Raw genomic sequence first — 20639 nt, 5'->3', positions numbered from 1 at the left:
CAGAATAAGAAGCCGCGCAGGAGAAGCCAAGCTGAATAACGAATGCATTTTCCAGTGCCGGCGCGTGATCAATTCTGACTGGTTTCGGATAGCTCTCTACACTGAGGCTTTCCCTACCGTTAGTTAACAAGGATCAAGGGGGGTCTGGTATGTTTGCCCAAGGCAGATGTCAATTTCACACTTGATTAAATTCCCTTCTTTTCCTCCCTCCTCCGAAAGGGAAGAAGCTTTTAGTTTGGTAAATAATGTTTTCCTTGCAGATCCTCAGCAGGGGTGGTAACAGTTGCCTCATTATCCTCAGGAAATCGTGTATTTCCCACACACACAGCTCTGCCAATGCCCCTCAATCCAAACCCGCAGCCCCTTGCTATCCCAGCCCTGGGCTTCCCACCCAAGACTCTGCCAATGCCCCTCCTGGGGGCCCCACACAGCTCTTCCAATGTCCCTCGCTCCTGACTCTCAGCCTGTTGTTATTCGAGTCCCTATGTTCCCCTACTCTACCTACTCTATCAATACATCTCAGTCTTGGCCCACAACAGCTGTACCACCTTGTGTGCGGGTTTTGTGCTGAGAGACAGAGATTACTTTATGAAAGCCCTTCTCTTGGGCCCTCCATTGCAGATCTCCAGAGATTTCGATTTGTTGGTGCCTGGTGGTCGTCCCTGGATCACCTTCGGTCAAATTCATCCTTGGCGTTGAATCTGATGGAGGCAGAGACCACCCTGAGACAGCACACACACACACACCCCGGGCACTGTTGTCACAGGCGTTCCATCTTTCTCTTCTCCACCATTTGTTCCTCTTCTGAGTCTCATGTGCATGGGAGCGGGATGTTGGCCTCATGGGTTCTAGCGACTACATCTGAACCTGCTGTCTTTGCCTCTGTAAGTGGCATCGCAGCCACCCAATGGGGTGGGCGCAAGGGAGGGGTTTGATGCCCAGGGACGGGGAGCAAGCGTTTGGCTGGCTGAACTCGAGGGCAGAAGGGGCTATTGCGGTCAGCTAGTCTGACCTCCTGCAGGCCAGAGAACAATTCCCAGTTTGACTAGAGCAAATCTTCTCGAAAACCATCTCACGCAAACATTCACAGACAGAGTGGGGCTTTAAAACCTCCAGCCTGGCGGGGAGAGGGCTGTCTCTTTACACATTATGGGCAAAGCCACCCAGGAGAGGAGCTGGGGAAGGAGAGAGATCCCGAGGCAGGGGAATAGGAAGGACAGGTGTTTGCGGGGGAGAGGACAGGGGAGGGGAGAGCTAATGAACCGCTGACGCTGTTTTTCTCTTTCAGTGCCTGGTGCCGGCGTCGCCCGATGGTGCAGGGACCTCCCTCAGGCTCACCACCTGCCCACTCGCCACATCTGCCTCTTGGCCCTTAACTGGAAATGCCCTTAAGGAGCCAGCACCCTGCCCCACGGTGCCCTCTTCCCCCCAGCGCCGGCACCCCTCCCTGTGCCCCCGCCGCCCCCTGGCCTGCACCATGACAGGGGCCCTGCTTGCTTCCTGCGGAGGGGTGCGCGGCAGGTTGAGTGGCTCTGGCTGAGGGATGGCCTCTCTGGACCTGCCCTACCGCTGTCCACGCTGCGGGGAACACAAGCGTTTCCGGAGCCTCTCCTCGCTGCGGGCCCACCTGGAGTACAACCACACCTATGAGACCCTCTACATCCTCTCCAAGACCAACAGCATCTGCGATACCACCGTCTTCCCCTTGGCGTCCGATGCCACCCTGCTGACCCCGGCCGCCCGCCGGGACATCTTCGAGAGCACCTCCTTCCAGGGCAAGGAGCAGCGCTTTGCCTGCGACCTCATCTCGGCCGACGAGCTGGAGCCCGTCTCCTCCTCTGCGTCCCGCTACGTGCACGAGATCGAGATCCCGCTGACCGAGATCTTCACCCGCAAGGCCATGAGCTCGGCCACCACTCCTCCCGCCGCCGCCGCCGCTGCCGCTGCAGTGGACGCCGCCTATGAGGAAGGCCTGACCCGCCTGAAGATCCGGGCCTTTGAGAAGCTGGAGGTGGACAAGCGGCTGGAGAAGCTGACGGAAGAGGTGGAGCAGAAGATCGCCTCGCAGGTGGGCCGGTTGCAGGTGGAGCTGGACCGGAAAAGCTCAGAGCTGGAGAAGGCCAAGCAGGAGAGTGTGAGGCTGAGCCGGGAGAAGCAGGAGCTGGAGGACCGGGCGACGGAGCTCTCCCGCCAGGTCGACGTCAGCGTGGAGATGCTGGCTTCCCTCAAGCAGGACCTGGTGCAGAAGGAGCAGGAGCTGACCCGCAAACAACAGTGAGTTTCTGCCCCATCTTCCTTGCAGGGGGAGGTGTGCGTGTGCTCCCTTGCACACACTAACGTGCTTCCATGTGTTCTCATGTTTCCGCAGCAGTGAACATGTCTCTGTGCTCCTGTGTGATTCTGTGTGTGCATGTTTCCACTTTCAGGGTGTGTGTGTGTGTGTGTGTGTGATTGTCACAGAGATACAGGCCAGCTCCTCGGCTGCTGTCCATCAGCACTGCCCTATTGACAATAAGTGGTGCCATCGAGGAATGTAGGACTTGCCATACTAGACCTTCTGGATCTAGATTGGCTTTACCAAGCTTAATGCTTTCGTACCCCTTCCAGACTGTTAGCATTAACTGTTATAACTGGGGCTACTTTGTCAGCCATGTAAATGTCCATTCCTCGTTTTAAGCCCGCTGAGGCTCTGACGCTCGGACATGTGAGATGCAAAGGACCGAAGAGATCGTCCAACCCATACCTCACAGCCAATGCTGGGTTGGTCCATTACAGGAGCTTGTCTAGTGTTCAGTCCACTCTAGTTTTAAAATGTCCCAAGCGATGTGGCTTCCGCTCTTTTGAGGCTATTTGACAGCTTGATCCATCTCCCTGCCAAGCAGGACTTCCTTGATTGAAGCCTTCCTATTTTCCTCCCATAACTCCAGTCATTAGCCCTCACATCTTCTTCCCCTTCTGGGTGTTTCAAGTCTTGCAAGTCCTGGGCTATCGGGTCATTGCTTAGCCACACTAGATCTGTTTCCTCTCTTCCCTTTAGTCAGTCCTTCCAGCCTCATGATGGTTTTTGTTGCACTTCTCTGAACTCCGCCCCCCCGGTTTGGGCACCATGATGCCCCCATGCAATACAATGTTCCAGAGGTGGTCACAGCGCCCCCTGCAGCGAAGAAGTATTCCTTCTGCTAGTTGGGAAATGTGTTTTATTTCTTGTGAATAATGTAGAAGAAAATGAAATTTGGAGGGATACATACCAGGGAGGGAGAAGAGCCATTTCAGCTAAAGGAGAGTGGTGGGCACAAGACCAAATGGGAATTAATTAGCCACGAGTAGGTCAAGGCTGGAAATTAGAAAAGTGTTTCTAGCTATCAGAGGAGGGCGGTTCTGGAACAGACCCCCAATAGGAGCAGGCAGTGGGGGGAACCTAAGGAGGGTTAAGACGGAGCTTGGTAAGTTCCTGAATGGGATGATGTGACAGGGTTGCCTGGAAAACATGGACTGGACTTGATGGCCCAGGAGACCCCGTCCAGTCCTACATTTTTCTGAAACATATTTGGTGGCACCGAAACGTCGGTGGAAAAACAGTGGGCATTTCAGAGAAAAACGGGCAGCTCAAAAAGCCAACCCTGATTCGCTTTTGCTTTTCAGTTGTCAGAATCTGAAAGGTTTGCCGTGAAAACCTGAAAAAACATTGCCAACGCTAGACGTTTTCCTGCGCTATGTCCAGTTCTTCCGAAAGGCAGTTTTCATTGAATGCTGGCAAAAGATTTCCAACTAGCTGTCATGACATCCCTGTGCTGAAACGAGATGTCTCTGTGCATAGAGCCAAGGGAGTCCACCATTTGGGTTGGTGTTGCTGTACTGCATCACAAACTCAGGTCTGTTCTGCTTTCCCCTTCCCGCCTGAGGCCTGCTTCAGCATAGTTGCTTTCCAGATTTCACCCTCCTAACAAAGATCTGCCCTTGGGATTATTTCCCCCCAGATGTCTTCCCTTGTATTTTCTGTCCATGTCTCCAGCTTCTCCAGGGGCCAGATCTCAGCTTGTGTAAATCAAAGTAACTTAATTGACTTCAGAGGAGCTACCGTGATTTACACGAGCTGAGGACTTAACCTGGTAGGTCCTTTTGTGTTCGTTCTTGGTCCTTACGGATGTCACAATGCCTCTCATTTAGGATCCTCTGTGGATTTAACTAATGTGACATCTACTCTCTCTTCCATATCATGAATGGAGATGTCAAATAAGATGGGACATCAGCCACGACTCCTACCCTACTCTCACATCCCGCCCTTCATCTGCTACACTGCCATGTATCATTACCCTTTGTTTATGGCCTTCCGGCCAATTTTCCATCCATGCAACAGTGTTCAGATCCCTGCCAGCTTAAATTAATTTCTCAAGTAAGATTTCACAAGCCAAGGTATAAAATGTTTGACTAAAATCCCAGTACGTTACATCGGCTGCATTCCCATCCTCTGATAAATTTGTAATCCTATAAAAAAAAAAAAGCCAATCAAGGTCGTTGGACTTGATTTATTCCTTGTAACCTCTCAATGCTGCTTATGGCTCACCGTCTGTTTATCCTGCGTACTTGGGATCTGTTTTTACTATGGTTATTTGTCAATCGTTTCACCAGGGACGGCTCCAGGCACCAGCTTGTCAAGCAGGTGCTTGGGGCGGCCACTCCGGAGAGGGGCGGCACGTCCAGCTATTCGGCGACAATTCGGCGGACGGTCCCTCACTCCGCCTCGGAGCAAAGGGCCTCCCGCCGAATTGCTGCCGCAGATCGTGATCGCGGCTTTTTTTTTTTTTTTTTGGCTGCTTGGGGCGGCCAAAACCCTGGAGCCGGCCCTGCGTTTCACTAGGGATAAATGTGGACAGATGAGGCAGTAATCGTTAAGGTCTCTCTTCTTCCACTGTTTGAATATCAACGCTGCATTTGATTTTCCCGTCTTCTGGTCCCAGTCCCCCAGGATTTCCCCCCATGTAGTGAGCTCCTCAGTTAATTCCCCAAGATGCATGGCAGCTGGGCCAGAAGTTACTGTATGGGCCCATTTTCCAAATATTTCCTGACCTGATTAATATCAATGTTCTTCCCAATTGCTCCTACTTCGTTTTTGGGAACGACGCATTTACAAAAAGGGCTCGACATCTTAGCCAGTTTCAGGTCATTCATTTCAACCTCCTCCTCATTTATCAGTGGCTCCGGGTTCTCCCTCGCCCTTGTTTCTCCCTGACATGGTTGTGAATGGCCTTGAGACTCCCATTAACCCCTTTGGCTAGACTTAACCTATTTCACTATTTTCTCTGCCAACTGCTCTGTGTGTGCTTGCCAGCCGTGCCCCCCCCCCCCACACACACACTTTTGTTCCACTTACACTGCGGGCGCACTGTGAATGCATTTTTAACCTCAGATCGTGAATCCACTCCCACATGAAGAGTTCATTGGTTCTTTGCCTAGTTCTTTTTCAGAGACTCTGCAGGCTCTTTGGGCCAGGGAACCTCTTTCTCTGATGTTTGTACTGCACCTGGCACAAAGGGGTCCTGTTCTTTGATTTGGTGGGAAGAAAAATAATACTAATTAATAATCACCTGATGCATCTTAATTATGACAGCCCTGCTCCCTCTTCCTCCCATCCCCTTTGACTCTCCCCTATTCCACCCCATCAACCCCCAAATACAAACCTGTGGGACTCTGGCCTTATCCTTAGACTGTAAGTTTTTGGGGACAGAGACCATCTTTTTGGTCTGTGTTTGTACAGCACCTCACACCATTGGGTCCCATTACTGGGGCTCATAGGCACTACCGTAATACACCTGCCTAATAGCAATAAAATATACAGCACCTAGCACAATGAACCAGGACCCCATTACTAGGGCGCGTAGGCACTACTGTAATACACCTGCCGAATAGCAATAAAAACGTACAGCACCTAGCACAATGAACCAGGACCCCATTACTAGGGCTCCTAGGCACTACCGTGATACACCTGCCGAATAGCAATAAAAACGTACAGCACCTAGCACAATGAACCAGGACCCCATTACTGGGGCTCCTAGGTGCTATTGCAGAGTAAATGATAAATAACACCACTAATAATCCTGGCGCGTGTGGCCAGCCCTCACTGCTCACCGTGGCCCTGTTTCTGCACATCTAAGGAGTCCCATTAAGTCCAGGGGGGTTACTCACCTGTGTAGTGTCACTCCAATGCATCCAGTCAAGCTCCAGTCTGAGCTTCAGGCTCCTCTCCAGAGTCCCTCGGATGTTGTAGCGGGACGACTCCAGGCAGGTATTTATTCGGAGGGGAACAAAAACCAGTTTTGCTAAAGGGGGTGCGAGTGTCTTTACATGCTGTGTTTCTGCCGGTGCATTTCCTATGACAAAAAGCTCCCGTCACAGGCGAGTTTTTCCAGGGTTCTGCAGTGCGGCGGGTGGGTGGCAGGTGTGTGTATTACAGTGATCTATGCACACAGCGGTAATTGTGTTGGATACTGAGATGAAGCTGGTCTGTTTCTGGGCTTTGGGATTTTATTGTAAATTTCCGTTCAAACGCCGAGGCTGATTCCCAGTCTCCCTCCCGGGGGCCGTCCTCTGGAGCACGTCCATCCGGCCGTGAGACGCAGTCGTGGCGAGACGCTATTAGCGGCGCGACGCAATGATGTGCCGCTGCTTGGGTTGCGGCATGCGTCACAATACACTTGTGTGGGGCTGCGTGACGAGCTGCACGTCGGGGCAGGGAGCACTTTGCTGCTAGCAGAGAGAGACGGAGCTGCCCTCCGCGGGTGGAGGCTTCTTCCTGGCTGATGTCCTGGAGCAGGCGTCACCATGTGGCCACTCAACACTGAGTCCCCAAACCCTATAACGATCCATGATCGTAGCGCGTAGGAGCTAGGCACCGGACAAGCACCGAACTAAGAGCCAGCCTCTGCCCCAGCACTCGTGTTTTGCCAGGCGCACCCTGCCTTAAGCCAAACACCCCCCAGCCTGGCATCTGGCTCGGAGAGACCCCGTCGGGCAGGCACTGAGCCTCTGTGCTCCCTTTGCAGCAGGGCTGCTGCTGGGTGTGGAAGATTCGGAGGCTGTCCCAGAGCTGCGGTGCAGCTCAAAGGAACAAGCCCCAAAGGGAGGTGACGTGGATACTAAAGGGCACGGGGAGGCTGGTGGGGCTATGAGAACATATACCATTGCTCAGTTCCCATCTGTGCTTAGTTAATTTAAAAGGGCATTTGCAAAGAGATGGGCTCTCCGCCCTCCTTTAATATAAATACACGGGATAGTCAGAGCCCCAGACATGACAGCTTCCCAGCAGTACCAAGGGATAGCGCTGTGGGTACAACACAGCCAGGCTGGCCCCACTCTGGGGTAGAGAGCATGGCTTGGCTCCCCTCGGAACCGGACTGAGACTGACTCAATTCAGAGGCCACCTGCGATTGTTGGGCACTGCTGATCTAGGCTGGATTTGACCCAGTGACCCAGCCTGGAAATGCCCTGTGGCTTTTCACAAACCCTCTGACCCATCCAGCCCTAATGTGCAAACAGCACTGCGGTCTTTTTCCAGTCATAACCCCAAAGCCTGGTTGTGACTCCAGTGGTCGCTGTAGTGTGCGGGGGGCTGTTGCTGCAGGAGATCGCACTGGGTGGGTGGGTGTGGATGCAATAGGTGACTCCGACGGTAGCATTTTTATAAACTGGCATCTCCAGAGTTCCTCTGCTCCAGCTGCTGTTTTCACCCTCTACCTGACGCCAGAATTTCCTGCCAGGGCTAGCGCGGTGGGTGTCGGAGACGGGCTTGGCTCCCGCAGGGTTGTGACGTTAGTGGTGGCACCATGCTGCCGGAGTAGCTGAGGCCCAGACGATCCAAGCCCCGACTCTGTTTATTGGCGAGTGAGGGATGCCGCTAGCCAGGGTCCGAAGTGCAGGGGGGCAGGATCAGGCCCGTAGGGGGGTCTTAGGCAGAATCTGTGCACAGCTTTCCCCATTGCCCTGGCCCCACCTGCGAGGGGTGAAGTGACCCCCATGATTCCTGTGGCTCTGCTATTAAACGGAGCGGGAGCCAGAGTTGCTTCAGTGAGAAGTAGCAGGTCTCGTTTTCCGAGCCCTCTGTTCCAGCCAAGTGCCTCTGGTGGACAGAAGTGACCGATCTGATGCTGAATGTCCTCCGTGTCAGCCCCTTCCCAGCACAGCCAATCTGGCTAGAGAAGTCGCCTGGCTCTGCCCCCTTCCGGCTGAGCCCCCTCCCGCCCCGCTCAGGACCCCGGCCCTGCATACCAGTAAGTCCTTTAAGTTACTTTCACCCCTGGCCGAGATGATCCCGCCCGAGAAATCCAGTCTGCCAGGAGCTCTGTATCCCACCTCCAGCTCCGTTACAGATCTCCCGGGTGAGCTAGTGGCTACCAGGATACCTGCATCTAACTGAGACTTGGTGGGCAAGTAATTTCACCACTTTGTACCTTGGTCTTCCCTTCCCTAAAGCAGGGCTTGTAATATTGCATCTAAATGCATCAGGAGGTAAATAGCCTGACGGCACCTCTTCCCTCAGTGATACACCCTGCAGAGAGATGGTTACGGTCACTGGCAGGGCAGAGTTGGCCCCGGGTTAAGATTCTGGGGTTCACGTGCACCCCGTGTTCCCTGCCTGTCGGAACCTGGCACAGAAGATAAAGCTGGCCAGTATCTTCCTGGTGCCCCGGGCCCGGCAAGGCCGGCCTGTGGGAGGATGAATGGGTCTGTGGATGAGGGGAAAGCAGTGGATGTGTTATTCCTTGACTTTAGCAAAGCTTTTGATACGGTCTCCCACAGTATTCTTGCTGCCAGGTTTAAAAAGTATGGGCTGGATGAATGAACTATAAGGTGGATAGAAAACTGGCTAGATCATTGGGCTCAACGGGTAGTGATCAATGGCTCCATGTCTAGTTGGCAGCCGGTTTCAAGCGGAGTGCCCCAAGGGTTGGTCCTGGGGCCGGTTTTGTTCAATATCTTCATTAATGATCTGGAGGATGGCGTGGACTGCACTCTCAGCAAGTTTGCAGATGACACTAAACTGGGAGGAGTGGTAGATATTCTGGAGGGTAGGGACAGGATACAGAGGGACCTAGACAAATTAGAGGATTGGGCTAAAAGAAGCCTGATGAGGTTCAACAAGGACAAGTGCAGAGTCCTGCACTTAGGACGGAAGAATCCCATGCACTGTTACAGACTAGGGACCGAGTGGCTAGGAAGCAGGTCTGCAGAAAAGGACCTAGGGGTTACGGTGGACGAGAAGCTGGATATGAGTCAACAGTGTGCCCTTGTTGCCAAGAAGGCTAACGGCATTTTGGGCTGTATAAGTAGGGGCATTGCCAGCAGATCGAGGGACATGATCGGTCCCCTCTATTCGACATTGGTGAGGCCTCACCTGGAGTACTGTGTCCAGTTTTGGGCCTCACACTACAAGAAGGATATGGAAAAATTTGGAAAGAGTCCAGCGGAGGGCAACAAATGATTAGGGGTCTGGAGCACATGACTTATGAGGAGAGGCTGAGGGAACTGGGATTGTTTAGTCTGCAGAAGAGAAGAATGAGGGGGGATTTGATAGCTGCTTTCAACTACCTGAAAGGGGGTTCCAAAGAGGATGGATCTAGACTGTTCTCAGTGGTACCAGATGACAGAACAAGGAGTAATGGTCTCAAGTTACAGTGGGGGAGGTTTAGATTGGATATTAGGAAAAACTTTTTCACTAGGAGGGTGGTGAAGCACTGGAATGGGTTACCTAGGGAGGTGGTGGAATCTCCTTCCTTAGAGGTTTTTAAGGTCAGGCTTGACAAAGCCCTGGCTGGGATGATTTAGTTGGGATTAGGTACTGCTTTGAGCAGGGGGTTGGACTAGATGACCTCCTGAGGTCCCTTCCAACCCTGATATTCTATGATTTTCTATGAACTGGTGCAGGGCATGTGGGGCAAAGCTTGAAGGGGATCAGGGTGGGAGGAGGTTGGATGGGGTGGGTTATATGTTGCGGTGGGCCAAGGGACAGGGTTGGGGTGGGGTTATGGGTAATGGGATGAGGCTGATGGAGGGTGGGAGGTGGCAGGGGCTTGGCATCTCTGGAAATCAGACCACTAACCTTTGTGCCTCAGTTTCCTGGTCGTTCCAACAGGGCTGGTGATACTCCCCTGGTTCCCAGAGCTTTGCGAGCTGCCGTGTGGCAGAGGGCGGCGGGATCCACCGGGGGAAGGACGGCCTGACTACGTTTTCACCTCTGCCTCTCGCTGTCTCCCCTGCACCAGGGAGGTCGTCCAGATAGACCAGTTCCTCAAGGAGACGGCGGCCCGCGAGGCCAACGCCAAGGTGCGGCTGCAGCAGTTCATCGAGGAGCTCCTGGACCGGGCCGACCGGGCGGAGAAGCAGCTCCAGATTATAAGCAGCAGTTGCAGCACCACCCCCAACGGCAGCCTGGGACGGTGCAGCGTGCCCGGCTCCAAGGGCGCCAGCAGACCGGTATCTCCCCTTAGCGTCGGGCCGATTGTGTCTGTTGCTTGCCATGCTCTATGGGAAGCCACCTTCCTCCCTGGGTGCTTTTGCCAGCCTTATCTCTCCCGTCTGTGCTATTGTGTCGTAAGGGCTACTTGCATTGCAAGCTAAGCAACATTGAGTGGGATCGATGGTTGGATGGGAGACCACTGTGGAAAATGTTGTTCTGGGACTGGGGGGTGGTGGTGGTTCATGAGAGGCCACTGATTCAGTACTGAGCCACTGTCCCATCGCTACTTGAGGAGACTGGCGCAGTGGACTAGTTGACCTCTTGAGGTCCCTTCCATCCCGACGTATCTACTATTAAAAGCTCCCCTAGTGCTCTTGCTAGAGCAGGGCTGTTAGCCCCAGGCTCCGCCCACAATTTCCAACCTAGGGAACAATCTTCAACGTTAAGAAAAAAAAAAAAAAAAGTGGATTTTGGGGAGGGGCCAATTTGCTCGTCAATCCCCCTTTCTGTGTAGTGCTCTTGGGGCACAATAGCATGCACAGTCCACCCCAGAAGTGGCCACATTTCAAGGGCAAGTTAAGCCCAGCCTGTCAAGTGCAAGGCGCTGTATAAATGGGAGGTTTTGTTGGTCTCATCCTGCATCTTTGGACTGGGGAGCAGACTCCAAGGTGGGTGGGGAGTTGTGCCGGGGCTGGAACCGACCCTGTTGGCCCATATGGCACAGCTGGCCAAGGAGCTATTACACCAGTGTCAGCTCTCAGTGCCTGGCATGTCCACACGCAGTCAGTCAGGTTATCCCCTGCGGGAGGCTTTAGCCAACTGGCTTTTCCCTCATTGAATGAGTCTGAAAGGCTTTCAGTGTCTGGTCTCCTTTTCTTCCTTCCTTTCGCCCCAGAGGGACAGGCACGCCGGCCCCGGGGCAGCTGCCCACAGCTCCTACGTGGAGTCCAATCAGAGATCGTCCTCTAGCACTGGGTAAGCAATCTCCATACACCTTGGCCTTGTCTTTTGCCCAGCATCCTTTTCCCATAGGGGAGCCTTTCCCAGCATGAAACAGGGCTGGGCCCGGATCAGTGCCTATGTTGTCCATGTACGTGTGCCCACACAGCATGGGCAACTCCTGGCTCATATCCTCTCCAGCAGACGGGGGCTGGCTGAGTGGATTTTGCTGATGGTCCCTAGGGCGTGGAAGAAGCCTGTGGTTCCTTTCCAGTGGAATTCTCTGCCGGCGGCTGGCAAATGCCCACCCAGAAACTGTCTTCTGCGACAGCCTGAAATTCTGCTTCCTAGCTTCTTTGCATGTGCTGAGCCTTCCCGGGTTCACAGCCAGTCGGAGTAGCATGAAGGATGGCGTTTTTTTTCCTTTTGATCTGCCTTTCCTTTTCTTTCAAACTTGGACCTGGGTGGCTGCCGGTCTGCCCGGTCCTTTGGAGGGTGGGGGGGGGAATGTCACAGCTGGACGTGTCTGTATAACTGATCTCAAGCTGTTTGCCATGTTGAGTTGTAGAAATGCTTTGAAGTCAGAGATCTGAAGGAACCGGGATAGGTGGGTGGGTTGATTCTTCTCCTCTCGCCCTGTGATCTTGTGGGAAGCACCAAGGTATAAGACTGGGCTGCAGAGATCTTTACTAGAACAGGACAGGGACGTTTTGACATCCGGCCTCCTTTGATAGTGTGTTTCCAAGCAGTTAAGGTGCATTTGACCCAGACGTGAGGCTGAAGTTGCATCTGAATCATGGTGGTGTCTCTGAAAGGTTTAATGGAACGGTATAGCTGGAAGAACGGACTTTTCCGCCCACGCCCCAGCTGGGGCTGGGCTCTGAGATCTGTGCTTTCAGCTCTATTAAGCGGGTGACCCCAGGTACCAGCAGGAGAGGTGGTTCCCATTGTCTCAGGTGTCGGGAATGAGAGAGAGAGAACAGGACACTCAGTTCACTGGCTCTCGCTCTAGGACTGACTGTCCGCTCAGATCTTTTTAAATGCAGTGGATTCCGCTCATTACCGACCCCTCGGTTGCCAGCAGAAAGTTGTCGTTATCTGACGGCTGCCAATGAGTGAAGGCAGGTTTATGAGGCTGCAGCCAGGAGGGAAGTGCTGGGCTGTGCCATCCCTGGCTGCCCCCCTGCCAACCTGTATCCAGGCAGGGCAGCAACGGGGGCTGCAGCCCAGAGGCCTGGGCTTTCTAGAGGAAGCAGGGGAGCTCGGGACCCCACAGAGCTGTCCGGTACCCCCTCTCTGGGGGTCACGGCTCAGCACGTCCCAGCATTTCCTTCCCTGGGTGCAGCCTCGTGGCAGAGTGCAGGGAGAGATATGCAGCTCTGGCACCCAGGCTGCAGCAGCCTCTCTCCCCGCTACTGCCTTGCCCACAGCCTCCCCTCACAGCCCCTTAACTCCTGTGCGGTCCTGTGCGCAGGCAGGTTTGCGGGGCTGCAGCCCCGGAGGAAGCTCCAGGACATGCACATCCCAGCACTTCTTTCACCGGCTGCAGCCTTGCAAGCCTGCCTGCCGTGGGACCTTTCTTCCACAAAGTGCTGCTAGTAAGTGCATGCCGCTAGCCGAATCCCAGGAACTTTAAAGTCACTGGGATGGGACTGGTTCCCTGCAAAATGTTGTGGTTAACCGGGAGTTGTCCATATCCGGGTTGCTATTAAGCAGAACCTAATGTATATTAAAATAGCTGGCAGTGCATCTTTTTGCCATACGGAGGTAGATTCATCCTTAACATAACTCTCTTGATTTAGTGGCATTACCCCAGAGATGGGTTTGGCCCACTCGCTCTTTGTAAGCATGGGAGCGTTAAGGGGAGTTGAGCCCTTTATCCTAAACTCTGCCTCCTAGGTATCCCCCTCAAATTCCCTGGAGCTACAGTATGGACTGGCCAGGTGCTCGCTTTCTCCTCGTTGCCTGTCCTGCAAATGGCTGATTTCTGGGAAGTGCTGTCTAGAGCCCACCGCCGCCCTCTCTGGCTCTGTCTGCACTGTGACCACCGGGTGTGACAGCCGTTTGTGTAGATGGAGCCTAGCTAGTCCAGCTACTGGCCGCAGCCTTCAGCACGGGGGAGTCCCACCAGGAACTACCCAGGGTTCCAGGTGGCCCATGCTGAAGCGTGGGTTGCCCTGGCTTCCCTGCTCCAGGAGCCAGGCTAGGGAGATGAAAACTGAGCCGCACTCACACCCTGTGATCACAGTGTAGACATGCCCTATGGGGCAGGGGACTAGAGGAACCAAATGCAGCACAACCTCTGTTTTAATGAAGTCCCAGTTAAACCAGGTTCATGCCTCCCAGGCTGGCCCCGAGCCTGACTTCTCTCCAGCTAATCGGCTGGCCTCTTCACCACCTGCAAAGGGCCGGCTGCCTCATAGGCCTGCAGGGGGAATGTCGGGCGGCTTTAGGCAAACTGTCCTAGAAACTCAGAGAAGTTGCAGGCTGGGAGCATCTGATGGGACACTGCTAGCCCTGCGTGCTCCAGATGAGCTATCCCCTAGCCACGTCTTCGCCATCGAGATACAGAGACCCCTCCATGTGCCTGAAATAAATGGGGCTCTTCTGTAAGCAGGACTTTGGGGTTTGGGGTGCGCGGCCACCCCACCATCCCTGGAGCTCTGGATCCAGTTCCCCACCGCACCCCCTCATGGCTGCGTATCCCCGCAGGGCCTCCAGCCGGGTGAAGGCCGTCTCCCAGAGCTCGGGCTGCTACGAGAGCGACGGCGCCGAGCTGTACCAGCCGGAGGAGAACGCCGACGGGCAACCCTACCACGGCGGGCAGAGCCGAGGCGTGGACGGCGGCTTCGAGCGGCCTGCGGCGGCCCGCAGCTCGGGCCTCCGGAGGCAGGCCATCCAGAACTGGCACCGCAGGCCGTACCGCAACAGCACCGAGGGGGAGGAGGGGGACGTCTCGGACGTGGGCTCCAGGACGACCGAGTCGGAGGCCGAGGTGTGGGAGCAGGACCCCCGGATCCCACCAGAGGCAAACCTGGCGAGGCCCCTCAACAGCTGCAGGCTGATGGGTGAGTCTCCATCCCGGTGGTGAGGGGAACCCCATTGCCCGGACATAGGGGCGACCCTGACCCACAGTTGGCTGGGAAACCCCGGCAGTGGTGGTGACAGTTCAGTAAGTGGTGCTCTTCCCTCTGAACCCTGCACCTCCAGCCTGATGAAGAGCCTGGGGGAGATGGAAAACCAAGCTCCAAAGTAATGCACATTAAGCTACTCAATAGACTGTATCTGCTCTTGTAATGGACCTGAGCACCATTGTGGGCAGCTCAGTGAAAACCTCTGCTTGACGTGCCGCTGCAGCCAAAAATCACAACCAAGACGATGGGATGAAGCAGGAGTGGGGTGGAGAATAACACGGAAAATATTCCAATGCCTTTCTCCAAATCAATGGGGCGGCCTCATCTGGAGACTGGGTGCAGGGCTGGGCGCCCCACTTCACACTGGATATTGCAGAATTGGATTGGGTCAGAGAAGGGTGACCAGAACGATCAAGGGCCTGGAAAAATATGGGACTGTTACTTGAGAAAGATGACGAATAGGAGGAGACTGGATAAAAGTCTATAAAATGATCCCTGCCCTCGAGAAGGGAGATTGGGCTGCACATGGTCTCCGGCTGAGGCCGCCCCATGGATTGATGGAAAGTCAAGAATTTAGCAAGTTGCAAAGAGGGATATGGCTAGTGGGAATGTCCAGACCTTGCATAACTAATGATAAAAACACTGGAAGAGATATTAGACCTACTGCTTCAGGGCTATTAGAGACCAGGACAAGACCTTTCTTGGGGCAGATTATCTCACATCTGCTACGTTGGGTTCTTACGCCTTCCTCTAAAGCAGCTGGAGGTGGTGACTGTTGGAGACGGTGAGCTAGATGGACCCTGGGCTGGATCCAGGCCAGCAATGCCAATATTCCTATCCCTTTGTGGTTGTTAAAGGTCCCCTGGCGCTTTCCATAAAAACGACACGAATCCCCATAATTACGTTCTGCCTCCTTCCGTTCCCCCTGCAGCTTCCGCAAGACACAGCGCTCTTCTTCACCTCTTCACAGACCAGAAGGGTCCGTCCCCATCATCTAGTCTGACCTCCTGCCTAACACAGGATGTCCCAGACTATAGTGGCATGCCGCTAAGCAGCTGCTGTGCTCCGCCCCAGAACTGGCTGCACGTCGGGGCTGAGTGACGTGATCTAGAGAGCGTGGGCAGGAGTCTCCCCGATGAGAGAGGCCCTCTCAGGGAATGTGAGGTGTTAGCATTGTAAATCAGAGCCCTGGCTTTTTCAACCCCATTCTGCCAGGGAGGTGAACTCGGTTACCATGGCGATGGAGCAGCTAAAACACTCCAAGCCGGGGCATCAGGAATGTTTTTTCTTGCACATCCAAAGTGTGTTAGGGGACGATTGAGGGGGGTCCAGGCCATCAGAGCTAATGCTGGGACACGAGGCCGGATTCAGAGCCCGTGTAAGCAGTTGCCACTCCGTTTAGGCCACTGGAGTTGCGATTGATTACACCAGGTCTACGAAATGGCCCGGGGTCTCCCCTCAGTGGGAGATGTGCTTGGCACAGTACCCGCACTAGCCAGGCCCTCTCTGCCAGGGACGAGGAGGATGGGCCGGGGGGGTCGATAAAAGCAGAGGACGCATTTCATGGCTGCACCCCAGACCTAAACCCCAGCCCGGTTCGCTCGCGGCTTGAGTGAGATGAGTTGCGGGGGGAGGGGTCACACTTCGGCTCCGGGTCTGAGCTGCAAGAACTGCCCGCATGTTTGCCCCCCCGGCACGTTGGTTGCAACCCGGGGTGAGCCTGGAAAACGAACTAGCCTCTCGCTGTGGGAGGAGCCGCCCCTGGCTGAGGTTGAGGCCCATGGTGGGGCAGGGGGGGGGCCAGCTGGCATACCCTACTGCTTTCATGGAGGGGCGGAGGTGGATTCCTGGTTCCATTCCTTGGGCAGGATAGGGCCGACTGGAATTCCGGACTCCTGGGTTCCTTTCCTGGGGGGTGGGGAGCTGACTGGGATGCAGGACTCCTGGTTCCATTTGTGGGGAGGTTGGAGGTTGCTGAGGTTCAGGACTCCTGGGTTCTATTCCTGAGAAGGGGGTGGGGCTGGCACTCAGGACTCCTTGATTCCATTCATGGTGGGGAGGGGACAGACTGGGATTCAGGACTCCTGGGTTCCATTCCCAGTGTGGTGGGAGGCTGGGATTCAGGACTCCTGGGTTCCGTTGTTCTCTTTGACCTTCGGCAAGTCACTGCACCACTCTGTGCCTCAGTTTCCCCCTTGTTCAAATGGGGATAACGATACAGACCAAACTCCCAAACTAAATTGTTGTTTATAAAATATTCCGGGACCCCCGGAGGGAAGGTGCTAGAAGAGGGTGAAGGGTTATTATTTTGAACGCACGCTGAGGCACAGGGAGCTGTTAAACGCCTGGGAAAACTTTATCCACAAACTCCACCCCTGCCCCGCAGCCGCTCTCCTGTATTGTCCCCCACTCCCCACACAATGTCCCCGCTGATGGTGTTTGTCACACAGCCAGGTCTGAGGGGGGCGGCAGGAAGGCCATCCGGCCCGAGAGAGGCAGCCCGTCCCGCTCCAACGAGGTGATCAGCCCGGAGATCCTCAAGATGCGAGCTGCTCTCTTCTGCATCTTCACCTACCTCGACACCAAGACCCTGCTGAAGGCTGCCGAGGTCTGCAAGGACTGGAAATTCGTGGCGCGCCACCCTGCCGTGTGGACCCGGGTGCTGCTGGAGAACGCCAGGGTGTCATCGAAGGTAAAGGGCCAGCCAGCCATGGGGCTCCAGCCAGCCATGGGGCTCCAGCCAGGCCCCACAGGGAACTTTCCGGGGCAGAGCCGGGCCCACAGAAACATCAGAGAGGGCAGCAGTGCAGGGCCCATTTCTTAGGGGCTAATGCAGCCCCGCCCTTCCTTTCTGAGCCCCGGTTTTCTGTCGAAATCGGGATGGATATTTTTTAATACATGAAAACCGGGTTTTTCCCATAGCTGAAATGTTTTCATTTACCAAACAAACCCTTCGGTTGGTGTGTGCGCAGCGATGTAGCTGTACATGTGTGTTTGTGCATGTTGTCCTCTGGGCCTGTCTCCGAGGTCTGTGATGGCAGCTGTGTGTGTGTGTTTGTGCATGTTGTTTGGGGCTGCTATCTCCAAGGTCTTCAGTGACAGCTGAGAGCATGTGCACCTCTCCCTCTATGGATACGGCCACGCTGCAAAGAAAAACCCACAGCACCGAGTCTCAGAGCCTGGGGCTGCGGGGTTAAAAACAGCAGGGTAGACGTTCCGGCTTGGGCTGAATCTTCCCCCTTCGCTGGGTTTCAGAGCCCAGGCTCCGGCCCGACCGGGAATGTCTACGCTGCTATTTTTAGCCTTGCAACCAGAGTGCTGGGATTTGGCGCCACGGGGGACCGGGTGTTTGTTTGCAGCGTAGACACACCCTGTGCATGAGCGCATGTGTGCGAGTGGTGCTCTGGCCCCACCATCCCCACCCAGGGGCAGGGGGAGAGGCTGGTGCTGTCTCTCCTGGTTGCAGGTTCTCCTGTCCCGGTGCGTGTCTCTTTCTCACCGGGGGTGGGTCTGGCTTCCCCCTGCAGTTCCTGGGCATGCTGTCGCAATGGTGCACCCAGACGCACTCCCTCACGCTGCAGAACCTCAAGCCACGGCTGAGAGGGAAGAAGGAGAGCAAGGAGGAGTATATGAAAAGCACCCGGTGAGCCCCCACGAGACGCTCCCCTTTCCACCTCCGTAGCCAATTCATCCGTTTCCATAAGGAGCTCATTTTCCAACACGGGCAGCGTCGCTGACCTTTTAATACCCGGGTCTCTGTTGTCCCATAGAGACATCACTGCTGCGGTAGCTCTGGCTTGTCCATTTAATGCTCCACTGGAAGAACGTTAATAAGCTTCCAAGCTACAAGGGCTCCTGCCCTGAAGAGACCCCCAGTTATCAGTGCTTTGATTCCTGTCCCTGGGATTGCTTAGTGCTGGTGGATCTCAGCCTCTTCCATACCAGAGCCCCCATTCCCATCCCAGTACCTCTGCGGAACCCCTGGGAACCCCCTCTCATTGACTGGTACAGAACAGGCAGGGTGGCCCCCAGCCGCGGTTGAGAACCCCTCCTTTAGTGCTTTGGTCGCTATCAGAAATGCAGTCCCTACTCATCCAAAATACTAGTGTCCCCCCACTGTTAATACTCCATTGCCGGGCAGGACTGAAACTCCTGCTGGCAGGAGCTGGGGATGTTTGCTATGGTATTTGTCTGAACAAAGCTGGGCTTGAAGGGCACAGAGCCGGCTGGGGACGGGCTGGGATGGTGGAGGCAGGACTGGGGGACAGGTTTGATGGAGGGTCGGTAAAGGCCAGTCTTAGATCCGTGTAGCGGAGGTCAATGAGACCTCGGCGGTGTTTGTCTGCAGCCTGGGTGAGGGTGCTAGTGACCTGCCTCCAGGACGTCTTGGGATGGGAGAAGAGGAGCGGGAAAGGTGAGGATGGAGGAGAAACAGCCTGCAATGAGGCAGGGGAAGGAAGAAGGAGCAAATCCGTCACCCATACTAATCCAGGGTGCTTGAGACCCTTCCTGTGGGGTCTGGATCTGCCTTTGGTATTGCACGAGTCTGGGTCAGGCAGACAGGGCGAGGGAGGGGGAACACCCGCGTACGTTGCCTGGCCTGGGCCCCCGCCACCCGAACCAAATGTGACGAGCAAGGCTGAGAAAGAGGAGGTGGCCTTCATCGCAGCATGGCTGCACTGACAGGTGGGAGCGAACTATGTCGTCTAGGCCCGGATCCTCAAAGGTACTTCGGCAGCTAATTTCCATTGAAATCCTGATCTCTAGTCCATGCCCCTGGCCAGGGCAGGGCTGCTCCTTGTGGCTTTTTCTCAGTCGCGGGTGAAGTGTCCCAAGGAACGGGGCTCCACCTTTCCTCCCAGCAGCTGCTCTCTGGCCTGGCCACTGGGCTTTCAGGGCTACGTTTCCCACGTTGCCCTTTGAGAGCAGGGGTAGCAGGGAGCGCTGCCACTGCTGAACTCTCTCTCCCCCTTCCCCGCTGGTTCCGTCTCCTCAGGGGCTGCCTCGAAGCCGGGCTGGAGTCCTTGCTGAAGGCCACGGGCGGGAACTTGCTCATCCTGCGGATTTCACACTGCCCCAACATCCTGACAGATCGCTCCCTCTGGCTGGCCAGCTGCTACTGCCGGGCGCTTCAAGCCGTCACCTATCGGTACGTGCACGAGTCCTGGGCCCGCCGGACCTTTTCGTGGGGCACGCGCTGGAGGGAGGCGGGCTGCCTGCCGCTCAGAGCATCTCGCTGAGCCGTGGCTTGGGACTTGGCAGCTTAGTCCTCAAGCTCCTGCTTGGTGTCTGCCCTGCTGCTCTTATGCAGAAGGGGGTTGAGGTAGCCAGGAGCTGGGAAGAGCTGAGCCTGCCCAGACCCATGTGGAATCCAATCGGTGCTCCTGAGGCGTCCAGAATCCCCAGCACTAGGCCCAATCTGTGGGACCTTCTCCTGGGTGACTGGGTCAGACAGGGCCCCCTGTCCTGATACACAGACCCAGCCCTAGACATCTGGGGATGCAAACTACCCTACCCTGTGCTGGTCAGTGGCAGGCGGCTCTAGTGCCCTGGATTAGCTGGCACTCGCCCCATTTGCAGCCCCACCTCTCCAAGCTGGGCCGTCTGTTAGTTGCCCTCCAAATCTTGTTCCTCTCTCAAGTGCCGGGTGCTTCCTGGTGCAGCAGACAATGAGCCTCTGAAGAGACTCTGCGGGGGGGTTGTGAGCTGAGGGTTTGGTGGTATTAGGGTTACCATATTTTGTGCCTCCTAATGGAGGACACTCCCGGGGGCCCCGGCCCCGCCCCCAACCCCGCCCACGCCCCCGCCCCAACTCCGCCCCCTCCCAAAGTCTCCGCCCCCTCCCCTGCTTGAAGCCTGAAGCAGGTAAGGGGGAGTGTGGGGGGGAGGAGGCGCAGCCCAGGCTGGCCCCCGGTGGCTCCAGCCTGGGTCGGCTCGGGCCCTGGCCGACCACCCCCGGCTCCCAGCCTCCCGGGCCGGCTCCTGGCTCCCAGCCCCCCGACCCCGGCCCGGCTCCCAGCCCCGCGGGCCGGCTCCCGGCTCCCGGCTCCCCGACCCCGGCCCGGCTCCCGGCTCCCAGCGCCGCGGGCCGGCTCCCGGCTCCCCGACCCCGGCCC

At 55.7% G+C, this 20639-nt stretch overlaps 1 protein-coding gene across 1 annotated transcript in view; it reads left to right on the top strand.

Moving 5' to 3' along the window:
* The first annotated feature begins 1462 nt into the window (after positions 1-1462).
* FBXO41 (F-box protein 41) overlaps positions 1463-20639 on the top strand; it is a 35963-nt gene continuing 16786 nt past the window's right edge. The window contains exons 1-7 of the mRNA XM_054030727.1: positions 1463-2274; positions 10257-10467; positions 11346-11425; positions 14102-14457; positions 16974-17215; positions 18051-18166; positions 19520-19672. Of these exons, the coding sequence (XP_053886702.1) occupies positions 1544-2274; positions 10257-10467; positions 11346-11425; positions 14102-14457; positions 16974-17215; positions 18051-18166; positions 19520-19672 (1889 nt within the window). The 5' untranslated portion in view covers positions 1463-1543. The remainder of the gene's footprint in view (positions 2275-10256; positions 10468-11345; positions 11426-14101; positions 14458-16973; positions 17216-18050; positions 18167-19519; positions 19673-20639) is intronic.

This window comes from Malaclemys terrapin, chromosome 5, assembly GCF_027887155.1.
Source record: "Malaclemys terrapin pileata isolate rMalTer1 chromosome 5, rMalTer1.hap1, whole genome shotgun sequence".
In the NCBI taxonomy this organism is placed as follows: Eukaryota; Metazoa; Chordata; order Testudines; family Emydidae; genus Malaclemys; species Malaclemys terrapin.
This window is presented reverse-complemented; position numbering and strand designations above follow the sequence as displayed.